The following is a 21109-nucleotide window of genomic DNA, read 5'->3' as shown; positions in this document are numbered from 1 at the left end:
TCCCCTTTGCAAGGTAGAGCTTCAACTTGCAGTTGTGGATGCAGCCACAAACTGTGTTTACTGACAGTTGTTTTTGGAAGTTGTCCTGAGCTCATACAGTTTTGTTCACTACATAACCTATGTACTGTCGATGAATTCTTAGCAGTTTTATGTTGAGAAATATTATTCTTAAATTTTATTGCACTGTTTGCCAGTGAGTTGTGAATCTTTACTTCAGAAACACTCGGCCCCTCTGGGAGGTGCTTTTTATACCCAATCATGTTACTAACCTGTTGTCAGTTAACCCTAATTCAAGGTGAGATGTTCATTCACTGGCTTTATCCACAACGGAGCCACAGGCAGCTCTGTGTATTTTGTCTGTTTTTATATTTTCATTATTATTTTCAAAGAAGACTATTTCTCATGTTTTAGAACTAAAAGTGAATTGTGTGTTTTGGATGTTATTATCAGACTGTCGAGGATGTGTCTGTGTTCCCCTGCACTTATTCAGCTCTCTGGATCTCTTCTGCCTCAAAAAGGCAGCCATAGAGACCGCCGTTAAACAATAACCTTATGTTTTAGGTTAAGGAAAAGGGCTCAATGAATGATAATTCAGTGTGTTTTCAACCCTTTGTTGAATAGAGAGCTCCATCTAGTGGGCTCAGAAAATAAGGAAAATGGTTTATGAAGCTTCATTTGGGCATCACAAGTAAAGGTTCCCACTTGTTATCTGATCACTCAGGATGGATGTTAATACCAGGTGATAACTGGCCCAAAAAGTTTTTTTACATTTTGCATTATCAATTATGACAATACCTTCAGTCTAAGTAGTCAGATGACACCAGACAGTTGACTCCACTGCTGTTGGTTTTGGAGCTTGGTATGACTTTTAAAAAAAGTATGTCTTATAATGCTGTAGGCTTTTCATGTGATCACTGCTTTCCCAGCAAGTTGCAAATGTATTTGAATGTACACTGTGAGCAGAGGTCCAGAATATAAAATATGTAGGAACCACTCTTAAAGAACCATTCTCTCTTCCTCTTGATTTATGACACAGATCAACCACATGAAGACGAGACTCTTGGTGAGCATGCATCCACTTTCTTATTTTAATTAGACGTTTATTTGACAAGGACCACGTACAATACACATTGTCTTCAATAAATTAAATATGATGCATACAAAGATATACCTAATATAGGGATGCAAACAATGAATTGATTATTGATTGTCAGTAAGAAATTACTCCATTAAAATAAATGGATTGCGTTTTGAACCCGTTATTCCCCGCCAGTCCACTTGAGTGCGCTCTTAATGCCAGAAGTACTTCACATCGATCTATAAGATGAAACGACTATCGATTAATCAATTACTCAATAATTTGCATCCCTAATCTAAAACCTTATTTGCTAGTTTCCAGTTGAGAACCAGTAACAAATAAGAATCAGAATCGTAATTGTATGCCTTCGAGCTTCGATCAGTTATTTTTTATCAATGTCAACATGTTTTTCTGACAGATGCGCATTGCAAAAATATGACATAAAACTGCTGGAAACATGCAACAAGAATGAGTCATGGCGGTGAGAAAGAAATGGTTCAAAGCGTGGCATAACATTAGCACCACAAATGCAGGCTTAGCTGATTTATTTATTTTTCTTTAAAAACCTAAGTAAAAGAGAAAGCTATAAAATATTCTAATTTCATCTACACTGAGTTCAGAGATAATAGAAACAGTTGCCTTGACACAACAACTGATCTGGATTCAATAAGGGGATCGATAGAGAATTTTGACAATGAATAAGTAGAATTGATAATTGCATTGATATCAATAAATCTTATCAATTCCATCCCCATAATTTTCATCCCCACTCACAAACAGCATTAACATTACATAAAATATCAGTTATAAAATACTGTCCTATTTACACAGACACAGGATGTGTAGTAATTACAGATTAGTTGTCATGGTTTAAGTAATAATGCTTGATAAAATGTAATGATTATATTCTTGATTGACCACCTTTTCAACAGTGTGGAAAAAGAACAAAAATCCTCTGAAGTTTTGATCAAGGAATGGAAGGGGTCCCATTTTCTGTCTTTTATTGAAAAGCAGACTGTGCAGAGAAACTTGGTCATTACATATCAAGTTGAGCAAACAAATCAGGGATCTGTTTTACCAATAGGTGTGTGTGGGAGTACTGTAGGTTTTATTTTGTCAGATTGTATAACCCACAAGAAGTTAGTATGATGGTCTGACCTTTTTGAATTTCCAGACCTGACATACAGCCAGTGAACATGCTTGAAGTAGCCTAACCACATACAGACTGTCTGATACACATAACATGGAGACAAAGAAAAATGGCTTTTGTGAGAATGAGAAAAAGGGGTAAATGTTCTAGTTTTAGATTAACATATCACAAATTAACACTTTTCCTGTGTCTAGGCTGAGGCTTGTGTTATTTCACTTCCTGTGGAAGGAAAAATATTACTGATGGGCTAGTGTTATGTTTTCTGTAGTGCAGTGTCCTGGAGTTCTGTCTATGATCCCTGGTGAGATGAGTGTCACGTCTTGAATGGTTGCAGGGAGTTTGGAAAGTCTCACTTAATTTTCAGTGTAAAGAACATGTTTTTAACCAATAGCGTCACGGTTTGTCATGTTGTTTTGTAGACATGGCAAGCACCCCTTCCTTCAACCAGTCAATCGGCTATAGACACAATTTGCTACTTTAACCAGGGTGGCAGTGGCCAATAGATAAAAAATTTGGATTTTTTGTTCTCTTATTGGCCAACCTTGCTTCAGAAAAAAAAGATTTTGATGCCTTTCTTCTCGTCTATTTTTGATTCCAGACGTTTTGTCCCTGAGTCATGGCGGACAGGAGAGCGGAGAAGTCATGTGAAGAAGCCAGCAAATCGTTAGCAAGACGGGAGTACGAGGCGGCAGTCAGTCACAGCACGGATGCCCTGGTGGTCCTTGCACCCCAAGCCCCACCTTCCGGTGCCCCTGTCCCACTGAGCCCTACATCCCTTGTCGCTGCCGCTGGACCCCTCCGCAGCCGTGCACTGCTCTACAGAATTGCTGCCTTCTTGCAGCTGGTGAGGACAGTTGCTGTCTAAGTATTGCTGCTGCCTAGAAATAAGACAACCTATAGCCTTAGCTGATTACTCTTCTACCCTTGTCCCCTGTTGCTTTGTGGCTCCAAAATCCTTTCCATTTTTTATAACCAAGTGTTTTTTTTACACCCGGGTGAAAATAGCCTTTCCCGCACAATCTGGCTATTTACACCTGATCTCTCATCCACCGCATCAAACAGCAACAAAGTGTGTTAATGTAATAGTTAACTGTGGGTTAGGCAACACACCTTCACCCAGCAGATCAGGAGTCGAACCCAGCCTGTGACGTAGAATTTGGTTGATTATTTTTTTCCCAGTTTGGATAGATTTAGGCAACAAAACTACATGATTAGGTTTAGGTAATAAAGATACTAGATTAGGTTTAGACAACAAAACTACTTGGTTAGGGTTAGGCAAAAAAAATGGGTGAAAATACCATTGTTGGATACTGACACCCGGGTACAAATAGCATACATTGATATTTGTATCAGGGTGAAAATAGCATTTGCCTTTTCATTATACCAGTCAACCACAGGATATATACCAGGATACCTTTTTTGAGAATCTTAAAAATTATATTTTTTAAACAAAACTCAAACCATTGTATCACCTAATTAATTCATGACACAAATGACGTAGGCTGATCATTGTGCTTTAAAGCCACTGTTCTTCTAATCACATGTTAAATTATCACAAAGACAATGCTAGAAATGAGAACAATAAACCCTACTTTCTTCCTACATAGTACTGCGTTATCTTCCCAAAAGCACTAAAATTTCACCAGATATTTAAGCCCTAAGATTATGGAAACTTATAAGTCTGTAATGATTGTGTGAGGAATTCAACTGTGAAGTAAAGATGGCCATTCTTTGATCTTATGTGAAGCTCAGACCCTCCAACAAAAAGTATTCCCATTTATGGTTAGCCCTTTTTTACTTTTTTTTTTCTACGTCTGCCAACAGAAAAACTATGATGAAGCAGATGAAGACTGCAAACATGGTGAGTAGCAATTCAAATTGGAACCATCTGCTGATACTATACAGTAGTTGTTTTTTTACCAATTGGCAGACCAAACACCAAGTTCTAACATGCCTTGCTCAGTGTAGCAAAAGAAATCTTACATTTGGGCTAATTTATTTGCTGAATCCTGCTTATTTTTGTACTGTGCTAATGCCATTGCTTCATTTACATATATTGGAATAAAACTGGATGTACTGTCTTCATTCTTTCCCTACCTGTCCTCTGTGTATTCTTCATCCTTTCCTAGTCCTGGCAGAAGAGATTGCCAGAGGAGATGGTTCGCTACAGGCCAGCTTGCACACCATGGTGTTGGATGGCAGCCTGCAGGAGGTGGCCAGCATCCTCTCTAAAGCCTTGTATGGAGAGCCAATGGTAGGATCAATGGACAATTTATACAGTGTATACATGCAGTCAGCCTACACATTGACTGTAATTTATGTAATGCCAAAGTGCATGCTAGGCTAAAATATTGTGCAAAAATGGGGGAACTTCACTGGACATTTTCAGGGCATGGGCGGGGTTTGGCGATTTAATGTTAATGGACATGAGTCAGTGATTGGAGTCAGTGATCGGAGATGCTACAGGAATATACAGTGTGCTTGATAATTAACAGTCATGGTGGTTTTGTCAAATAGGCCACACATAGAAGAACCATGCGGCCTACTAAAAAACAATCAACTGTTTTCAGGCTCATACAAATAGTTTATGGACCACAGTGAAGGAAATAAGTATTGATTCAAAGGTTCCCAACTAATGTTGGAATTGAACAAGGGCCACAATAATGTGTAGTGCATTACACATGTTTAGTGCAATAATGTGAGTGCCCTCCCTATAACAATGCTACTTTGTGGATGTAAAAGACGTTTTGTGTCCACCTTTTCTCCTGTGTGACTCTCTCCCTTTGGTAATCCTAACCACTATCGTCATACATCAACATGTATTTTGCTGCCAAGGTGCCTCCCCCAGCTCCACTCTCCTCCTGTGTGCTACCACGTACTGCACTCCTGCCCACTGAAACACGCACGCACGCACGCACGCACGCACGCACGCACGCACGCGCGCTCACTCAAATGTATTCAAAGGTTGAGATTGGCCCCAAGGTCATCCAACATTTTATGTGAGTGGGGCCAATCTTGTTTGCTTGGCAGATCTCTATCTCTCTCTGTCTCTCACAAACGAAAATTATTTTGACACAGCTTGAGTTGATTAACCCCCCCCCCCCTTTTTTTTTTTTACTCCCACTTTTTCACACCATTTTAAGCCTCTCATTCTTAATGTTTCCTCAGCTCAGCCTCCCTTTCTTTGTGTGTGTTCTGTAAAACCCTTGACTTTTCTCATGCAAACGAGAATGTATTTCAGAATGGGAACACTAGAGGAGGCAGAAAACTCTTCTTGAAGTGAAATTCTGATTAATTTTATTTATAGTGCCAAATCATAACAAAAGTTATCTCAGAACACTTTACAGAGAAGGTATAGACCACACTCTATGACTTATTTATGATTTACATAGATCCAACAATTCTCAGCGTACGGTGGCAACAAAAACCTTCCCTATAACAGGCAGGAACGTCGGACAGACCCAGCTCTATGGAGGACGGACATCTGTCTTGACCGGTTGGGGAGGAAGAGAAAGAGAGAAAAGACAGACAGATGGACAGAGAGACACAAAGACAGAGACAGACACACTTCCAGTAACTATAATAATATCTATAGTAATGTGAATATGACTTATATGTTATGGCAGTTAATACAGCAGAATAGTAGAAACAAGCACAGCTAAGGTGATAGAATATGAAAATGATAATAATTATGGGGGTGAACAAGATAGAAATCATCCCAGGGTCTTTTTTAGGCAAATTGGGTCATCAAATAAGCCATCGAAACATTTTTTTTGTATATGGACTATGAACTTAGATTTTCCGGAGAGACGCTAACAGCCTGACGCGGCAAACATTGATTAGCTTAGGGCGGCAGCGAGTCGACACAGCGAGTGTATTAAGAGTGTTTTGAAAGACTTACCTACTTACCTACACCCCCCCCTGAGATCTCACGTAGTGTTTCGACTTTTCCCAAACCTTTTACCATCTTTTATCAACTTATATTTCACCATACTGGCACAAACCACAACATTTTACATGTTTTGCGGGAATAAATCATCAATGAGCTCCTTCCCTTTGAATTGCATTTGGTAATTGACTTGAATGGAGCAGCTGGTACTGGGGCTAGTAGGAAAGTCTTTCAAAACACTCTTTTAATGCACCCCGTGTTCACATACTATTTTGTTGGTGCTTCAGTTAATGTGAAGGGATTATCATGCTACTGCAGAGGTTTGGTGTTATTTGGAGCAGTATTAGTTGTTAGAAAAGCTGTTTGAATGCGTTCGACTCGCTGCCCCGAGCTAATCAATGTTAGCCGCGACAGGCTTTTGGTATCTCTCCAGAAAATCTACATTAATAGTACAAAAAAAATTGTCTCCATGGCTTATTTGATGCTATTTGATGGTCTTGCCTTGAAAGACCCCAGGAGGATTTCACACCGGGATTTCACTTTCATTGTTTTGCCACTTCATCTCGGCCCAATGTGGTTCTGGCACACCACAGTCAGTGCTTTTACATGCACAGCAGTAACCCGAAAATGGTCTTTCCTCTGAGTGGGATGGGGGAGTTATAATCCACGAAGCATGCGCAGACGTGTAACCCGATATTACTCCCGGTACACTGTTTACATGCATGAATACCCGGATGACCCAAGGAGTTATCCAGGTCTGTTAATTATGGTATGAAAACTTTACCGGGGGTTCGGTGTTTACATGGTGTTTGAGAAACCGGAGCATTCCACCATTCCGAATATAATCAGGTTTTTTGACTGCATGTAAATGTGACTGTGGAGTTAAACTGCCCTCTGGAGTGTCATGCAACTGTGTTGTCATTTGATACAGATCTATCAAGATGTAGCCAACTATTGTTTTTTAGGTCTCATTCAATCAATGACTGACACTTCATTCGGTTTATTGAGTAATAATTTCATTTTTCATAATTCTTTTTTATACTATTTTTCACAGTGTGTAATTAGGGGACTGCAGAGGACCACTTACATTTAAACCTCGCCCGCCACATTCAACACATTAAGTAGATTGCAAGTCTCTTAAATATTTTATAAAAGTACCCCAAATGTTCTTGGAAGAGTGATTGTTTACCTTTTGAGTTTGATAATTTAAGTAATCTGTTCCAGGGGTAGAGTTATTCACAGTTCTGTAATCCAATTTAATGAACTTTGATTTACCAGTCTTCTTCCAAGAGAGTGAGCTAACTCTTTTTGCAAGCAATAAACAAATATTTAAGGGAACAATGTCTGTCTTCTGTGTATGATGTTTACCAGTGTGTAGATCTAGAATGAAAAGGGTCAAGTATTAAATGTGAGCCCAGTATATTCCCCATAATTTAATTTCTCTCCAGATCTCACTTACTCATTTTATCACATTCCCAAACACAATAAAAGTGGATTCCTTTCTCCTGTCCACACCTAATACACATTGGTTTGTGCTATATTACTCGTTAAGTTTTTCTGGTGTCCCATATGTCCTCACCAGCCAGTTATATTACAGCAATCTGAGCCGAGTGTCATTATTTCTCAAGGCACTCCAGTTTAGTAGAGAAGACTCGGATGATCCCTCAATTAAAAGACTGTCATTTTGAGATAATGCACTTTCATTATACATACCAGTCCTTATGCATTTCTGTTTCCAAAGTAGATAATGGGTGACAAATATAATTTTGAGACAATCTAATTAAGTTTTTCAATTGTAAATATTTGAAGAAATGATTATGTGGGATATCATACCTGGAAACTTAATCTTCCAGTGAAATTACAGTCCCATTGTCTAATAAATCCTTGGTCTTTTCAGGTAAAAATTCACCCTTATCAATTTTGAGCCATACAATTAGTCTGCAATAGAGTTTGCCTTACTAATCACCACTGAGACCCTGAAGGTGCACCATATTTCTCCAGATTCTGGTGGCAGATACAGTTACTGTCAGATTATCCACCTACAGAAGTGGCCAATTGAAAGAGCAATATATAAACTATAAACCCTTCATTTAGATAATACATGGGTACACATTTTTGTCACTTGTGTTCTTTTGGCATTCTTTGATGCATCAGCAGTTACACACTGCAAGTTTTCACTTGACATCACTCCCTGCCGTAAGGAGCTGCAAATATTCACACTTGTGTAGTGCAGCTTTTAAAATATTGTGATGGTGATGAATTTAAATCTTCCTTGTAGATATCTGGAAATGCAAGGACGAAATATGATTACACCAAGCAATAATTTCCAGCGGCAGGTTTTAAAGTTATCATAAACGTATACTGAAAGCACTGATTGCATTATATTGTTGTAATGGAGATTTTCTTCTATCTTCTTCAACAGAATGGCATTGTTGCAAAAGACCTTACCAGATTAAAAATGCTCTTCTCAGAAATAGAGGTAAGTGCCTCTGCTGGCAGGGATGCAAACCCTACTGTTGTGCTGTTTTACAGATGATGTTTTAATCCCAGTTCAGACCAAAGATTCGTAACGAGACAAGTTGAAACTTTCAACTACTGTACTTGAAACGTGCAGGTCTGCAACGTTCTGAAACCTGCCCGTTCACACCAGTGAGATGAAAGGAGATGTATCATCTCCATAGCTGTACTTCTGTTCTAACCTCTGACTTTCAGGTTTTTTTGTAGCTGGATATTTATATTTTATATTGCTACAAATTATGAGGACAGAGATAGTGAGATACTTGCTACAGCTGCATTTCTAGTTGTGATAAAACGGCAAACATAACATTTTATTTTCCAGATTCACTGCTTTATTCGCGACTACGGCCGGTGCTCCCTCTTCTTATTCATTGTATCATTTTGTGCTCCTCTGCCTAACTTGTAGCTGATAGATTTATTACTCATTTGACTATAATAAGTCCAACTACTTGCATGGCTAATTCTGTAGTTCACATAATATTAATGATATTTTGTCCCCACCTCCATCCACCCTGCCCGATCTTTGTCTCTGTCAGGCTATAAATAGGGACATGGCACCAGAGTACACGGATGACCAGGAGGAAGGTAAGCAAATCTGTAGCACCAGTCGTTTCCAATACTTCTCTCAACTCCAAAAAAAGAAGTACTGACAATGTGCTTGATACCAAAAAGGGCTGGGTATGAAACAATACTAGTGTATAAACAAGCCTGAGCAGAATATATTAACTATTTACGGGGGAAGTCATACTGTTGCCACACAGGTGACTTCAGGGAAGCAGGAGGATTTAACAAATATGTTTTTCCGACATCTTCGACTCTGACAGTGGCCATGGTGCCTGGAAAAGGTGCAGCTGGTGGCAACTAGTAAGCAACACTGTGTCTTCAGCTGCATACTGTTGGAATCCCTTTAGAGCGAAATCCAGTCACACATAAGCCTTAAGCTTAAGCATTTTAGCCATATTTTCACTAGCTACTGGCAGGGTAAGGATACCTGCTGACAGGGGTAATGTTAACTAGCATCATGTTCAGCAATGCTACTGTTGCCTGTAAAAGTCAGTTTTAGAATACTATAGGACATCACAAGCATTTAAGTGGCACTAAATGAGTCACCAAAAGCTGCGCTGTTGTTCGGTACGGTAGACACTGGTTGTAAAGGAACCGGTGCCATTTTGGTACTTAACAGATTCTGATTCTGAACCCTATCACAAAAATCACATTTTGAAGTTAAATAGATATTATTCATGTTATAACATCTTAACTCAGCCAGCTGGCTGCTTGTGAGCACATTCTCCACAGGTTACAAGCTTACTGAAGCTCATTTTATGCTGTTTTACAGAGGTCCAAGATGGCTGGCAGTTCCGTCCTCCTCCCCGAGGAGTCACCAGCAGTGAGGAGTACACCCTCTGTAAAAGGTAATGCAAACTGGTTTGTCATTTTCACACATGTGTGAGGAATTCAGAATTCAGAATTTATCTCTCATCTATAATATTACTGAGGTCAATGAATATACCCTGTCCCCTGTTCTATATTGTGTGAAAGACTAATATAGTTTTCAGGAATAGTGATGTTATTCAGTTACACTGAGGACTATGAAGTATGATTCATGGTAGTTATGTTAACTGCCAAACAATTTAATTGTGTCTCTTCACTTACATTATTATACATCCTGGTTCTTTTATGTGAAAGGATGCCAGTGAGTTGATTTTGAATTCTTTGAGTTATCTGTCAAAGTCCATCATATATGTTCCAATGCCGCACCACCAGCACAGGTTAGACAGTCGTATTGGTCTGCTGCTATGTCAAGCTTGTAATTACCTTTTAATTAATATTCTATATTCTCAGGTAAGCTAGGACTGAATTTTAAGGCTTCTTGGTCATGGTCGTGTAAAATTCTGTTTCAAAGGATTTTTGGCCATGATAAGACACCATATTAATTAAAAACACATGAATACAGGTTTGCCTTGAAAATGGACAAATTTAAAGGTACTTAATATTTGAATAAACTATTTATTGATCATCTACAGATGCTCATCAAAAATGTTAACTTAATGTGTTCCTATGGAAAATTTGAATAACTTAAATAATTATTTTTGGTAAATGTGTGAAATGAAATGTGTAAACTAACTACTATGTTTGGTATCGTTTGATTTCTTGACGTTTAACAATTAGTTGAAATTGTCACAGCTTGCTATTTTTAGTTGAATAATTGGTAAATTGACTACTTGGCTTAGCACCAGTTTAGCTCAAAGTTTCTTTGTTGTAGGTACTTGGAGCAGGGTCTGTGTCGATACGGGGCCCAGTGTACATCAGCCCACTCTCAGGAGGAGCTGATGGAGTGGCAGAAGCGCTATGCGTCACGCCTCATCCGACTTAAACAGCAGCAGGAGAGTAAACACTTCACAGAGAACTACATGGAGACCCTGATAGAGAAGTGGATGAATTCCCTCTCCCCGGAGAAAGTGGTGAGTGCATGCAAGCTCAAAAGTGGCTCAATGGATAGAAAACAGACAAAAATACTATACCAAGGCAATGGTTCTCTTCCTGGAAAGGCTGACAAACACACATGTCTGTTTAGTACTGTGTTGTGATTTCACTAAATGCCACTCCAAACTTTTATAATCCCCTCACCTTGTAAATCTAGTGGAGGGCAGTACCAACACCCTTGTAACAAAACCCAGCAAATGGGTCTTGTGTGTATATACACATAAAACATTGACCATCCTAGCTGAGGGGTAGTTTCTAAAGGTCCAATATTGTAAAAAATAAGATTTCCATGTCTTTTTTCAATTATAAAGCAGGTGGAAGTGCTATATAAACACTGTGAAAGTATCAAAACACTCAGTCTAAAGAAATATGCTCACACAGCCTGTCTTCAGAAACTGTGCCTTTTTAAATGGTCAGGGCATTTGTACGGTTGTGATGTCTATATAGGTAAAAAGTGTAGCTATACTGCCATAACAGTCATTCCCTGACTGCAGTGACTGTACAGAGACACCAAGGAAGATCCAGAAACGCTGCCCAATCAGAGCTGACTGGACTTTTTTTAAGAGACATGCGCAAAAATGAAGTGTTTGAGACAGAGGCTGAATATAGGCATTTTCAGCCAGACAGTATGAGAAATGTAATGTAGTTTTAAACATGCTCTAGTAGAAACCAAAAACACAAGCATGAACCTGAAAATTATCATAATCTGGGACCTTTCAACTTACCAGTTTGGTTGTTCATGTGCTGTCCTGTTAAGGTAGCATATAGATTAGTGTTGTCACGATACCAAAATTATGACTTCACTACGATACCTGCCTAAAATATCTCGATACAGATACTGAAAGATAACACAGCCTAAAACTAAAATATGATCAACAGTAATGGAATAAAATATTAGATGACAGAACATGGAACCTAAAATTATTTATTTATTCTTATTAATTAGAACACTTTAACCTAAAAAATGAAAATAAAAATGTATATATTTGTTAAAGCTGCTGAGCTTAAATAGCTACTTAACCTGTTATAACAACAAGGAAAGGATTATGCAAATAAAGATTTGTCATAGACTATGGACACATGAAAACAAGAACATGTTCGTTATTATCTAGACAATTCTTTGCCCAATTAAAGGTTCTAGGCTTTGTTGTGTTGTTGATCAGCATACTTGTAAACACAAGCGCATGTTATGATAAAGTTAATGTCACCAGTGTTAACTGTTTGCATACAGAGATGTGTGAACCACATCGGACAGTTGAAGTTAGCTTTACACCTGACTTCCTCGTGTAACTCTGATGGTGAAAAAAGTTCACTTGTCACAAGATAAACACTAACTTGACTTCACGTTACATCCAAGGGATAGTTAGGTTATCTATCTCTAACCTGCAGCTCTCTGAACTCTTTAAACAAGTCTGCATGTCTGCCAGCTCAATGATTTCTCCAAGTTGGTTTTTGGTCGGACTGGCTTTGTGGTGTTTGTGGACTTGCCTTGAATGTTGTCAATGTAGGCAAAATACTTCAATATTTCGCTCCGTGCGTTGGCTTTTTCAAAAAGCCAAGGACGGTCGGCAAAAGCACTCGAGCCACTGTCAGCCATGTCTGTCTCACTCTGAAATCACGGTCACTCTGTCTGCAGGCAGTAATGAAGCAGGGAAAAACTGCACACAGACACGCTGCCCTGCTGTCGCACAAAGTTCATACAGTACCGATACTAATAGAACGTTAAAAAATATCGTTTTTAACGGCTGGCTACCGCAATACGTTTGTAGTATCGATATACCGTCAACACTAATATAGGTGTACACCCTGTTGTTTTTGTTGTTGTATAACTTAAACTAATGAAACGCCAGAATTGTACTTTGCACGGCAGGAGCAAACGATCCCTACCCCATTAAGGGTAGACTGAAAATGTTTTAGTCTGTTGATCTGACAAACTGACAGAATTAAGTAATATTGAAAGAGACACATTCATTAGCCTTTATAAAACCATTTATAAAGAAAATGACAGTATGTGATATGGATTTTGTATATTTCTGAGTACAATTTCAGTGATAGATTCTGTTTAACCACGTGGTTGTTTTTTTTCTAGCTAAGTGACTATTTAGAAGGAGTGAATGTAGAAACCAGCTCCAGCCTCTCTGTGACTGTCACCACCAAAAAATCCGCCCACTCCTGGACCTTCTCCTTCTTTTGCAAGGTAGGCTGAAATGTTAAATATCAATCATATACTTATTCAAATGTTTTCTTTGTTTAACCAGCTCACTTACGACACTGAAAAATAAGGCAATACTTGGAAGAGTGCTGCCAGTGCTAGTTGGTCCGAATTGTGTTTTGATGATGTGAATGTTCTCATTGTCTTCCTTTCTCTCTCCTTGACTAGCCGGCTAGAAAGCTGTACCGCATCGCTCTGCTCTATGATGCCCACCGACCACACTTCTTCATCACAGGTGTGTCAGCAGGGGAACGGCTGCAAGCCCTCCCCAAAGGCTGCCAAGAGTGGACTCCAGGAGAGGAAACAGGAGGTAAGTCCTGTTCAAAGTATCAAGAACTTGAAGTAGCTACAGATCCCAGATAAGGCTGCGTTTTGGCTCCATCTTACATCGGTTTACAGTTTTTGATTAAATTCTTCTTAAATTTTCAGGCAAGTGAATATTTTAACTTGTGTTGTTGCTTACTTTCATCTTAATTAATGCTGAAGTAACATCTCTCTTTCGTTTTCGTACATTAAAATTCAAAATTATATGTATTTTAAATGTATTTACACTTAACTTTTATGTTCTGACAGTGGCAGCAGACAATGGCCTTGACCACTGTGTCTACAATGTAGCAGTGGGTTTCAGCACAGAAATCTTTGGTACCTTTCGACAGACCGTTGTTTTTGACTTCGGCTCAGAACCTGTGCTGATGAAGCGGATCATGGTGGATGCTGCGTCTATTGAAGGTATATCTATAGGCTATGTAGAGACTCTTTGAAAACGTTTGTAAACATATAAATTTATATAAAGGAGTGACACGACTGTTCTGATCGGTACTGGTCTATTCAGGCATTCATTGCACTGCGTATCAAAGTGATCCCAGTTTTACATCGATGTCAAATTGTAGATGGTTTTACAAACATGTCTGGATATGTACTCTTCTTTGTATCTTCTTATTTGTAGTGTTTTAAGTTCTAAGATATTTTAAGGAATTGCTTATTTTATGTGTCGGTCACAATTGGTTAAATAAGCACAATTGCGGTAAGCACCCACGTAGTTATGTACTTGATGCACACATAAGGCAAACTCTGTGGAAACAAATGTCCCCTTTTTAGACAATAAATATCTATCTATCCTTTTTTCTTAGACCTGGAACACCTGATGGCAGCCAGGCAGCAGCTCTTGATCACCGCAAAGCGCTGGGACTCTTCCTGTAAGACTATCGTAGAATTCTGTCCTAATGAAACGATGGCAGAACTGGAGCGCAGCCTCCTATCCCGCTATCAAATCCCTCTGTCGGCTGACCAACTCTTCACCCAGTCAGTCCTGGACAAGACTCTGACCAAAGACAACTACCAGGCCCGACTGCATGACCTGCTCTACATAGAAGAGATTGCACAATATAAGGAAGTCAGCAAGTGAGTATACAAGATTACATTTTTTCTTCAGGCTGGGATAGTACAGTTGATTTTTTCATAACTGTACATAGCTGAGACATTCAAAACTGCAAACAATATATCGGTAAAAAATGAAAATAAAATGTAGATGCATATTAACTATTATATCTGTGATAAGTCTGTGTTCAGCATCTGGCAAAAAAATTATTGTTTGGAGTGCTTCAGTTGAGGAAGCACATGAACACTGGTAGAACTGTGATAGGATTTAGAATACTGTTTGAATTATATGATATATGACATATATCGCAGGCTAAAATGAGTATGAATTAACCGTATACTGCTAAAAATAAATTGATAATAGTTTCTAATAGAGTCAGTAATAACCTGCTTGGTGATGTTAAATATTATCCTGTGGGTAAGCATATAAGATCCTAATTCTCTAATGATAGAAACAAGTTCATGACCTAATTGTTTCAACCCTGACAAAGTGTGTCAATATATTTTGTGTTTTTATGATTTAGAAGGTTGTAAATAAACCAGAACCAAAGGCCTAGGCAGTACAATGAAATATCATGAGTTTCACCAATACATGATGGATCTTTTATGCCAATTTAAAAAATTCTACTGTGATTGTGCTGTGCTTAAAGAAGTTACCACATCTGATATATCATATGTATGGTGCCAAGTTAAAATCAGAGGCTTTCTGTCCTACCATTCTGAAGCCCTGACAGAACTAATGAGAGCTACTGACATTTTGGAACTTTGGAGTTGAAATTATTGCAAAACCACCTTCAATGAAATATAGTTGGGAAAACAAATACAATAAAAGCACGATATAGAAAATACCATGCCAAATATTAAAACAATATAATACTTTAAATGAATTAAAGTCTGACAAAATAAGTGAAACAATCTCTAGAATATAGTTATATATCAAATACGTGTTTGTATTTTATTCATTTATTTATCTATTTAAAATGTAATCTGACCACTAAGAATAAATAGTTTTTGTTTTTTTTACAATATGGAGTTTTTCTGAGGTAGAGTGGTGTAAATATTTTGTGTTATTAGATGGCAACCCACCACAAGGTGTCAGACTCAACCTTCATTGTATATTTGCCTTGTGTGAGTGAGAGAATGTGTTTCCGCGCACAGTTTCAGTGCCATTTAATAAGTGTTTAAGCTATGGTCTTTGATAATTCCTTGGAGGTATACGAAGAGGATGGTTTTTTCTCTTCCTCTAGAATAGGAACATATTTTCCATACCTACCGCCCCACTGGTTTAATCTAAGTGTTATACTAATTACAGGTGAAATCACGATAAATTCTTAATCTCAAACTAAATGTCTCAGCTTTCCTCTTTGCTCTTAGTTTAATCATGTCTCATGACTCACAGTGTCACTTGCCTTGGTTAGGAATAAAACCTACCAGTAGTATGAAATGTTCTTTCAATCTGCTGCATTTCCAATGTACATACAAATAGTCTCTCTGCCTATTAAATCATTCATGTCCTGGCAGGTTCTGATGCTCTTCATGGCGGATTGAGTTTCAGTAGGAGATCTCAGTTTAAGTGTGGATTCTTTTGGATCCCGCAGTTGTTAAAAGCTTACTTTAGTTGTTTAGATGCAACCTAGAATATTAGAATGGATGATCTCACACTAGATTTACATATTTGCTTGATAAGAGTTATGTATCCGGAGGACAAGAGGCATCACCTGATTAACTAAAGTGAACAGGGAGTGAATCATAGAGTACCAAGGCTCAAATTTGAAGATATTGTACCAGGATAAAAGCTGTTGATGTGTCAATTTATTACATTTTCATATTTGTTTCAGGCGAGAAAGTAACCTTTTAGATTCCCAATATGTGGTCAGTTTATCCACATAATGCCTGTTTGGAATTTTGCTGTGACATATTTGGAGATGTTAGAGCCGCTGGCGTCAGTGACATCAATGTTTTGCTTGAACGTCTCTGAGCATACTTCACTGTGAACATGCTGCTGGTAATGGCATATTTAATCCTTAACTTAGATCTGAGGGCAGAATTGGATGTAGGAAAGGACCCACGTGTGATTTATGAAACATTCGTATCTGACCAATCTCAGCGTATGAATGAGCGGGCCTTGATAAATGCGGCGGCTGAATTCGATCGTCATTAACATGTTACGCCCTATAGCGGGGTTTGCCAGCGGGGTTATTAGGTATTCTGTTAGAGGATAACCTTTGTCACCTAGAAGAACCATACCAAGATGTGAATCATCTGATACCTTGTTTGATTTAATGCAATCTATCGAGGGTAGCCACTAACCGAGGAGATGACTTTGGCTCTGCAGTGCGCATTCCTGCAGCCGCGCGCCATTTACTCATTCATATTCAACCGCTTGTCCCTGCCGGGGTCGCGGGGGGCTGGAGCCGAGCTGTTTTGAAATATAAAAGAATCGTGTGTGTGTCCCTGGTCACCTGGCCACCACGTTTAAAAGCGACAGCTTGGCATCACAAATCACCTGTAAGTTTATCTGGTGGTAGTTTTGGCGATTGATGAATGCGTAATCATTCATGGATGGTGCCTTCAGACGCACATGAGTACAATCAATTGCTTTATTTTTTTTAAAATTTGTTTTAAGATTCTGTTTTGACAGCTGAGGTTTGTTAATTATTTTCAGCCAGATTTTGCTGCGCTGCACCGCAAATACACAGGCTGAAATTTGCGTACACGATCTCAGACCAGACGTGAGATTTGATCTTAGCTCCCGCTCACATCCAAATTGAAAAATGCCGAAGTTTGCCAGGAAATGGTCGTACGCACGTTTTTCTGCCGTACGTTCGTTTGATAAATGAGGGCCAGTGTTTGTAGTAGGCAGTACGTCAGAATGCAATTTCGAAAACAGCTCTTTTGTCTAAATGTTTTCTACTCTGAGAATATAGCCAGAACGCTGAAGCAAAACCATAACAAGAAATGTCAAGAGACCATCCGGTTGTGTAACACCCGCTAGTTATACAGATACAGAATGTGTTAACTTGTCTGCGTATGTCAATCATCCATTAGAGTTCACTACCAATATTGCTTCCCATTTCATCACTTCAAATCCAGCAGAGACCAGAGAGGCATCTTAATAATAATAATAATAATACAGCAATCGGGAACTGAAAGAATCCAAAAAAGCTTCAATCTCCTATTCACTGTGCGCATGGTTATGCTCTGTGCCAATGCTTGTTTTTCTTTAAAGGACTGACATGTCAAAATAATTTGGCTGCTTTTTAGATTCCTCACTGACATGGTTTTATTTAAGTGCCCTTCAATTTGGAAGGATTCTGTTGGGCTCTTTTATGAGGTCATCTTTGAAATGCTCATATCTCTCATTATCACCACTCTACGCTCACCATAACAGTATATAGATAATTTATAATGTGTGTGCTGCCAATATCAGTGAATGATACACAGTCATTATGGGGCCACTGTGGTAAATCAAAGCTCAGAGAATGCTCAGATGCCCGAGGCATGCATGCATGATGCACAGGGAAATGGTGAAGAAACTTGTTGTCATACATTTTCAGCAGGTGTGTCTCAGGGGTTGGTATGGGGGCTGGTATCACTGGCTAACCACATTGACTCCTCTTATCCATTTCAAAGCAGGGATTTCATCACTTTGATGAACTGACAGTTTGGTTATTGAATGAGTCCGGACCTGCCTCTCTGAAGAGAAATTAACAATATTGTCCACAGAGCGAATATAAAGCAACCTTGGTATGAATGTGGCGAAAGGCTGATCTTTTGGAAAACAGAGCAGCACCATGGTTAAAATGGATGCAGTAAAAGATGAATGCACATGTCCCGCAGTCACATGAGAACATTGTGATATTGTTACAAATTTTTCATTAATTTACCACAAATAATTATTGTGATATATTTTTTTATACTGATTCATGAGCTCAAGATAGAGGTCTGTAAGAGCATAACCAAATGTCCATGTTTGTCCCCCCAGGTTTAACATAAAAGTGAATCTCCAGCTAGTCACCAGCTTCATGCTGACAGGCATTTCTGTTGGAGCCAAGTATGCCCAGAATGGACAGCTGTTTGCACGCTTCAAACTCACTGAAACACTTTCTGAGGTAACTGGATTGATTGAAATACAACAAAAAAACTTGCAATAACCAATATTGTGTTCTGCCTTTTCACTCATAAGTTCTGTAGATAGTTATTGGTTGCACTGGGAGCCCGAAGGTGTCAGCTAGATAGCGCTCCTGAACTTTTATTTTCCTTACCTCAGGACACACTGGCTGGACGGCTAGTGATGACCAAGGTAAATTCAGTCCTACTTCTGCCATTTGGCCGTGAGGGATTCAGCAGCCACCCACCTCCTGGGGTCAAAGAGCGTGTTTACGAGGCTGTGATTGAGGAGAAGACCAAGGACTACATCTTCCTAAGGATCTGCAAGAACTGCTGTGACGAGCTGGGTCTACTGCCTGACAGAGAATTACAGGTATGGTCTACACATAAAGAGACAATTAGGTCCTGCTGTAGGCGACACGATGGATTAGTGGTCAGCACTGTCGCCTCACAGCGAGAAGGGTCCAGGTTCGCATCCCGGCTAGGGCCTTTCTGTGTGGAGTTTGCATGTTCTCCCCATGTCTGCATAGGTTTTCTCCAGGGTCTCCGGTTTCCTCCCACAATCCGAAAGACATGCATGTGTTAGGTGAATTGATGACTCTAAGTTGCCCGTAGGTGTGAATGGTTGTCTGCCTCTGTCTGTCTCTGTGCTCCAGGGTGTATCCTATCAGTGTGGGAGCATAATCTTCTTATTATTTTGCATACGCCGCTCCTGCCTGCTTAAGTGATACAATTGCATTTCCCTATCTTCACTGTGGGTCCTTACAGCATTGCACATAGCCCTGACAAAAGAGTTAAAAAAAGGGTTGTGATCTTGATTGGTTTCTTTAGAATACTTTAATTCGACCACTTGTACTTGTTAATATTTGAGCTAATGATTATAATACACACACATTGCATGTATTACATTTATCATGTTTAATGAATGTGGGTTCTCTAGAAAACATAAGAGACTCTTGAGCTCAAGTTGAACCAAAACTGAATTATTCCCATTTTATCCAAAATAATACAAGTCTAACAAAACGATTTTGTATTTGATTGAATTACATTGTATTTCTTTCAACATATAATCTTTGGCCTGTAGACGCATATACATGACTGGGTAGATAAAGCAGTTGTTTTTATCGACTATTTAGTAAACTCTTGGTATTACCTGTTAGGTGGAGCTCCAGTTCCAGCTGAACAGACTGCCACTCTGTGAGATGCACTATGCCCTGGATCGCATCAAAGAGAATACCATCCTTTTTCCTGACATTGGCCTTGTACCCACAATCCCCTGGAGCCCTAACAGGTGTGTATTCCACCATGTACACAATCACGCACACATTTTGTCATTGAGGGCAGATTAAGTAATTGGTTTAACATTATTTTCACCTCCTGCAGGGATGGTGTCTCCCTTTACTGGTTCAGTGGGAACTCTGGGATACGTTATAAAATGATGGGAAAAAGTCAAAAACAAATAAATGCAAAGGAGGGAAAATGATATTTCACTTTGCACGCATGGCACACTGTTTTCATGTTGCTGTGTGGATGAGGGAAACTTCTTTCATATTGCAGATGAACAGTTTAGATGTCTGCCAATCAACAACTTAAGAAGGTTGCACACACATGCGTCACAAAGACTGCTAATCCTAGTTAAATGGTTATAGAGAAATTCCTTTAATACCTGCACATAACATTAGCTTGACAAATACCCTGACAGAGGGGGCATTACATCAATTTGAGAGTTGACCGAATACTCCTGGTATCGCCTGCTTAGCGGCTATTCTGAAATGCTGGCAGCCCCTTTTTTTTAGTTTGATATCTCTCTACGAAGGGAAACAGGTGAGGGCAGTGAGGCAGTAATCTTTATTGACTAGAGCCAAATACAGTATAATCCTCTGTGATTTCCAAGGCTGCTGCTTTATCTCTTCTCTAGAATATGAGTGATGTAGACTTTTGTTTTAATTGGAACTTGGATAAGTGATGGTGTTTTATTAAATGTGGGCCAATGAATGAATTTAGCTGAAGTTTAAGCACACAGTTTTCACAGTTTTATGGTGGTTGTTTAAACTTTAACAAGGATGCATGTGTTAGCATTGAGCGCACGCCTGTCTCCACTTTTGGCATAAAGGCTCAATTTTTAAACTCGGCAGCTTGTAAAAAAGTAGTTATTGGTTCTTTACCCTCTTGGTAGCACATCACACCACACAGCTGCTTTTAGGCATTTTCTGTCTTTTGCTAGCAAGCAGAATTGTAGGAGACACCCTCACACAATACAAAGTAAATGGATAGGGTTGAATTGTTTCCCCT

At 39.1% G+C, this 21109-nt stretch overlaps 1 protein-coding gene across 3 annotated transcripts in view; it reads left to right on the top strand.

Moving 5' to 3' along the window:
• Window positions 1-21109, top strand: part of helz (helicase with zinc finger) — a 65073-nt gene that overhangs the window by 7954 nt on the left and 36010 nt on the right. For 2 of the 3 annotated variants that reach the window (XM_083938615.1, XM_083938617.1), the window contains exons 2-16: window positions 1037-1063; window positions 2827-3072; window positions 4053-4089; window positions 4358-4482; window positions 8540-8596; window positions 9171-9219; window positions 9971-10046; window positions 10898-11096; window positions 13208-13315; window positions 13499-13640; window positions 13904-14059; window positions 14461-14731; window positions 18693-18819; window positions 18978-19190; window positions 19978-20108. In XM_083938615.1, the coding sequence (XP_083794741.1) occupies window positions 2845-3072; window positions 4053-4089; window positions 4358-4482; window positions 8540-8596; window positions 9171-9219; window positions 9971-10046; window positions 10898-11096; window positions 13208-13315; window positions 13499-13640; window positions 13904-14059; window positions 14461-14731; window positions 18693-18819; window positions 18978-19190; window positions 19978-20108 (1919 nt within the window). In that variant the 5' untranslated portion in view covers window positions 1037-1063; window positions 2827-2844. The remainder of the gene's footprint in view (window positions 1-1036; window positions 1064-2826; window positions 3073-4052; window positions 4090-4357; window positions 4483-8539; window positions 8597-9170; window positions 9220-9970; window positions 10047-10897; window positions 11097-13207; window positions 13316-13498; window positions 13641-13903; window positions 14060-14460; window positions 14732-18692; window positions 18820-18977; window positions 19191-19977; window positions 20109-21109) is intronic. The other variant, XM_083938616.1, reaches the window with a different exon arrangement.

The sequence above is a fragment of the Echiichthys vipera genome (genome assembly GCF_963691815.1).
Source record: "Echiichthys vipera genome assembly, chromosome: 2".
Taxonomy (NCBI): domain Eukaryota; kingdom Metazoa; phylum Chordata; class Actinopteri; order Perciformes; family Trachinidae; genus Echiichthys; species Echiichthys vipera.
The sequence above is the reverse complement of the archived record's forward strand: the minus strand, read 5'-3'. Positions and strand labels throughout refer to the sequence as shown.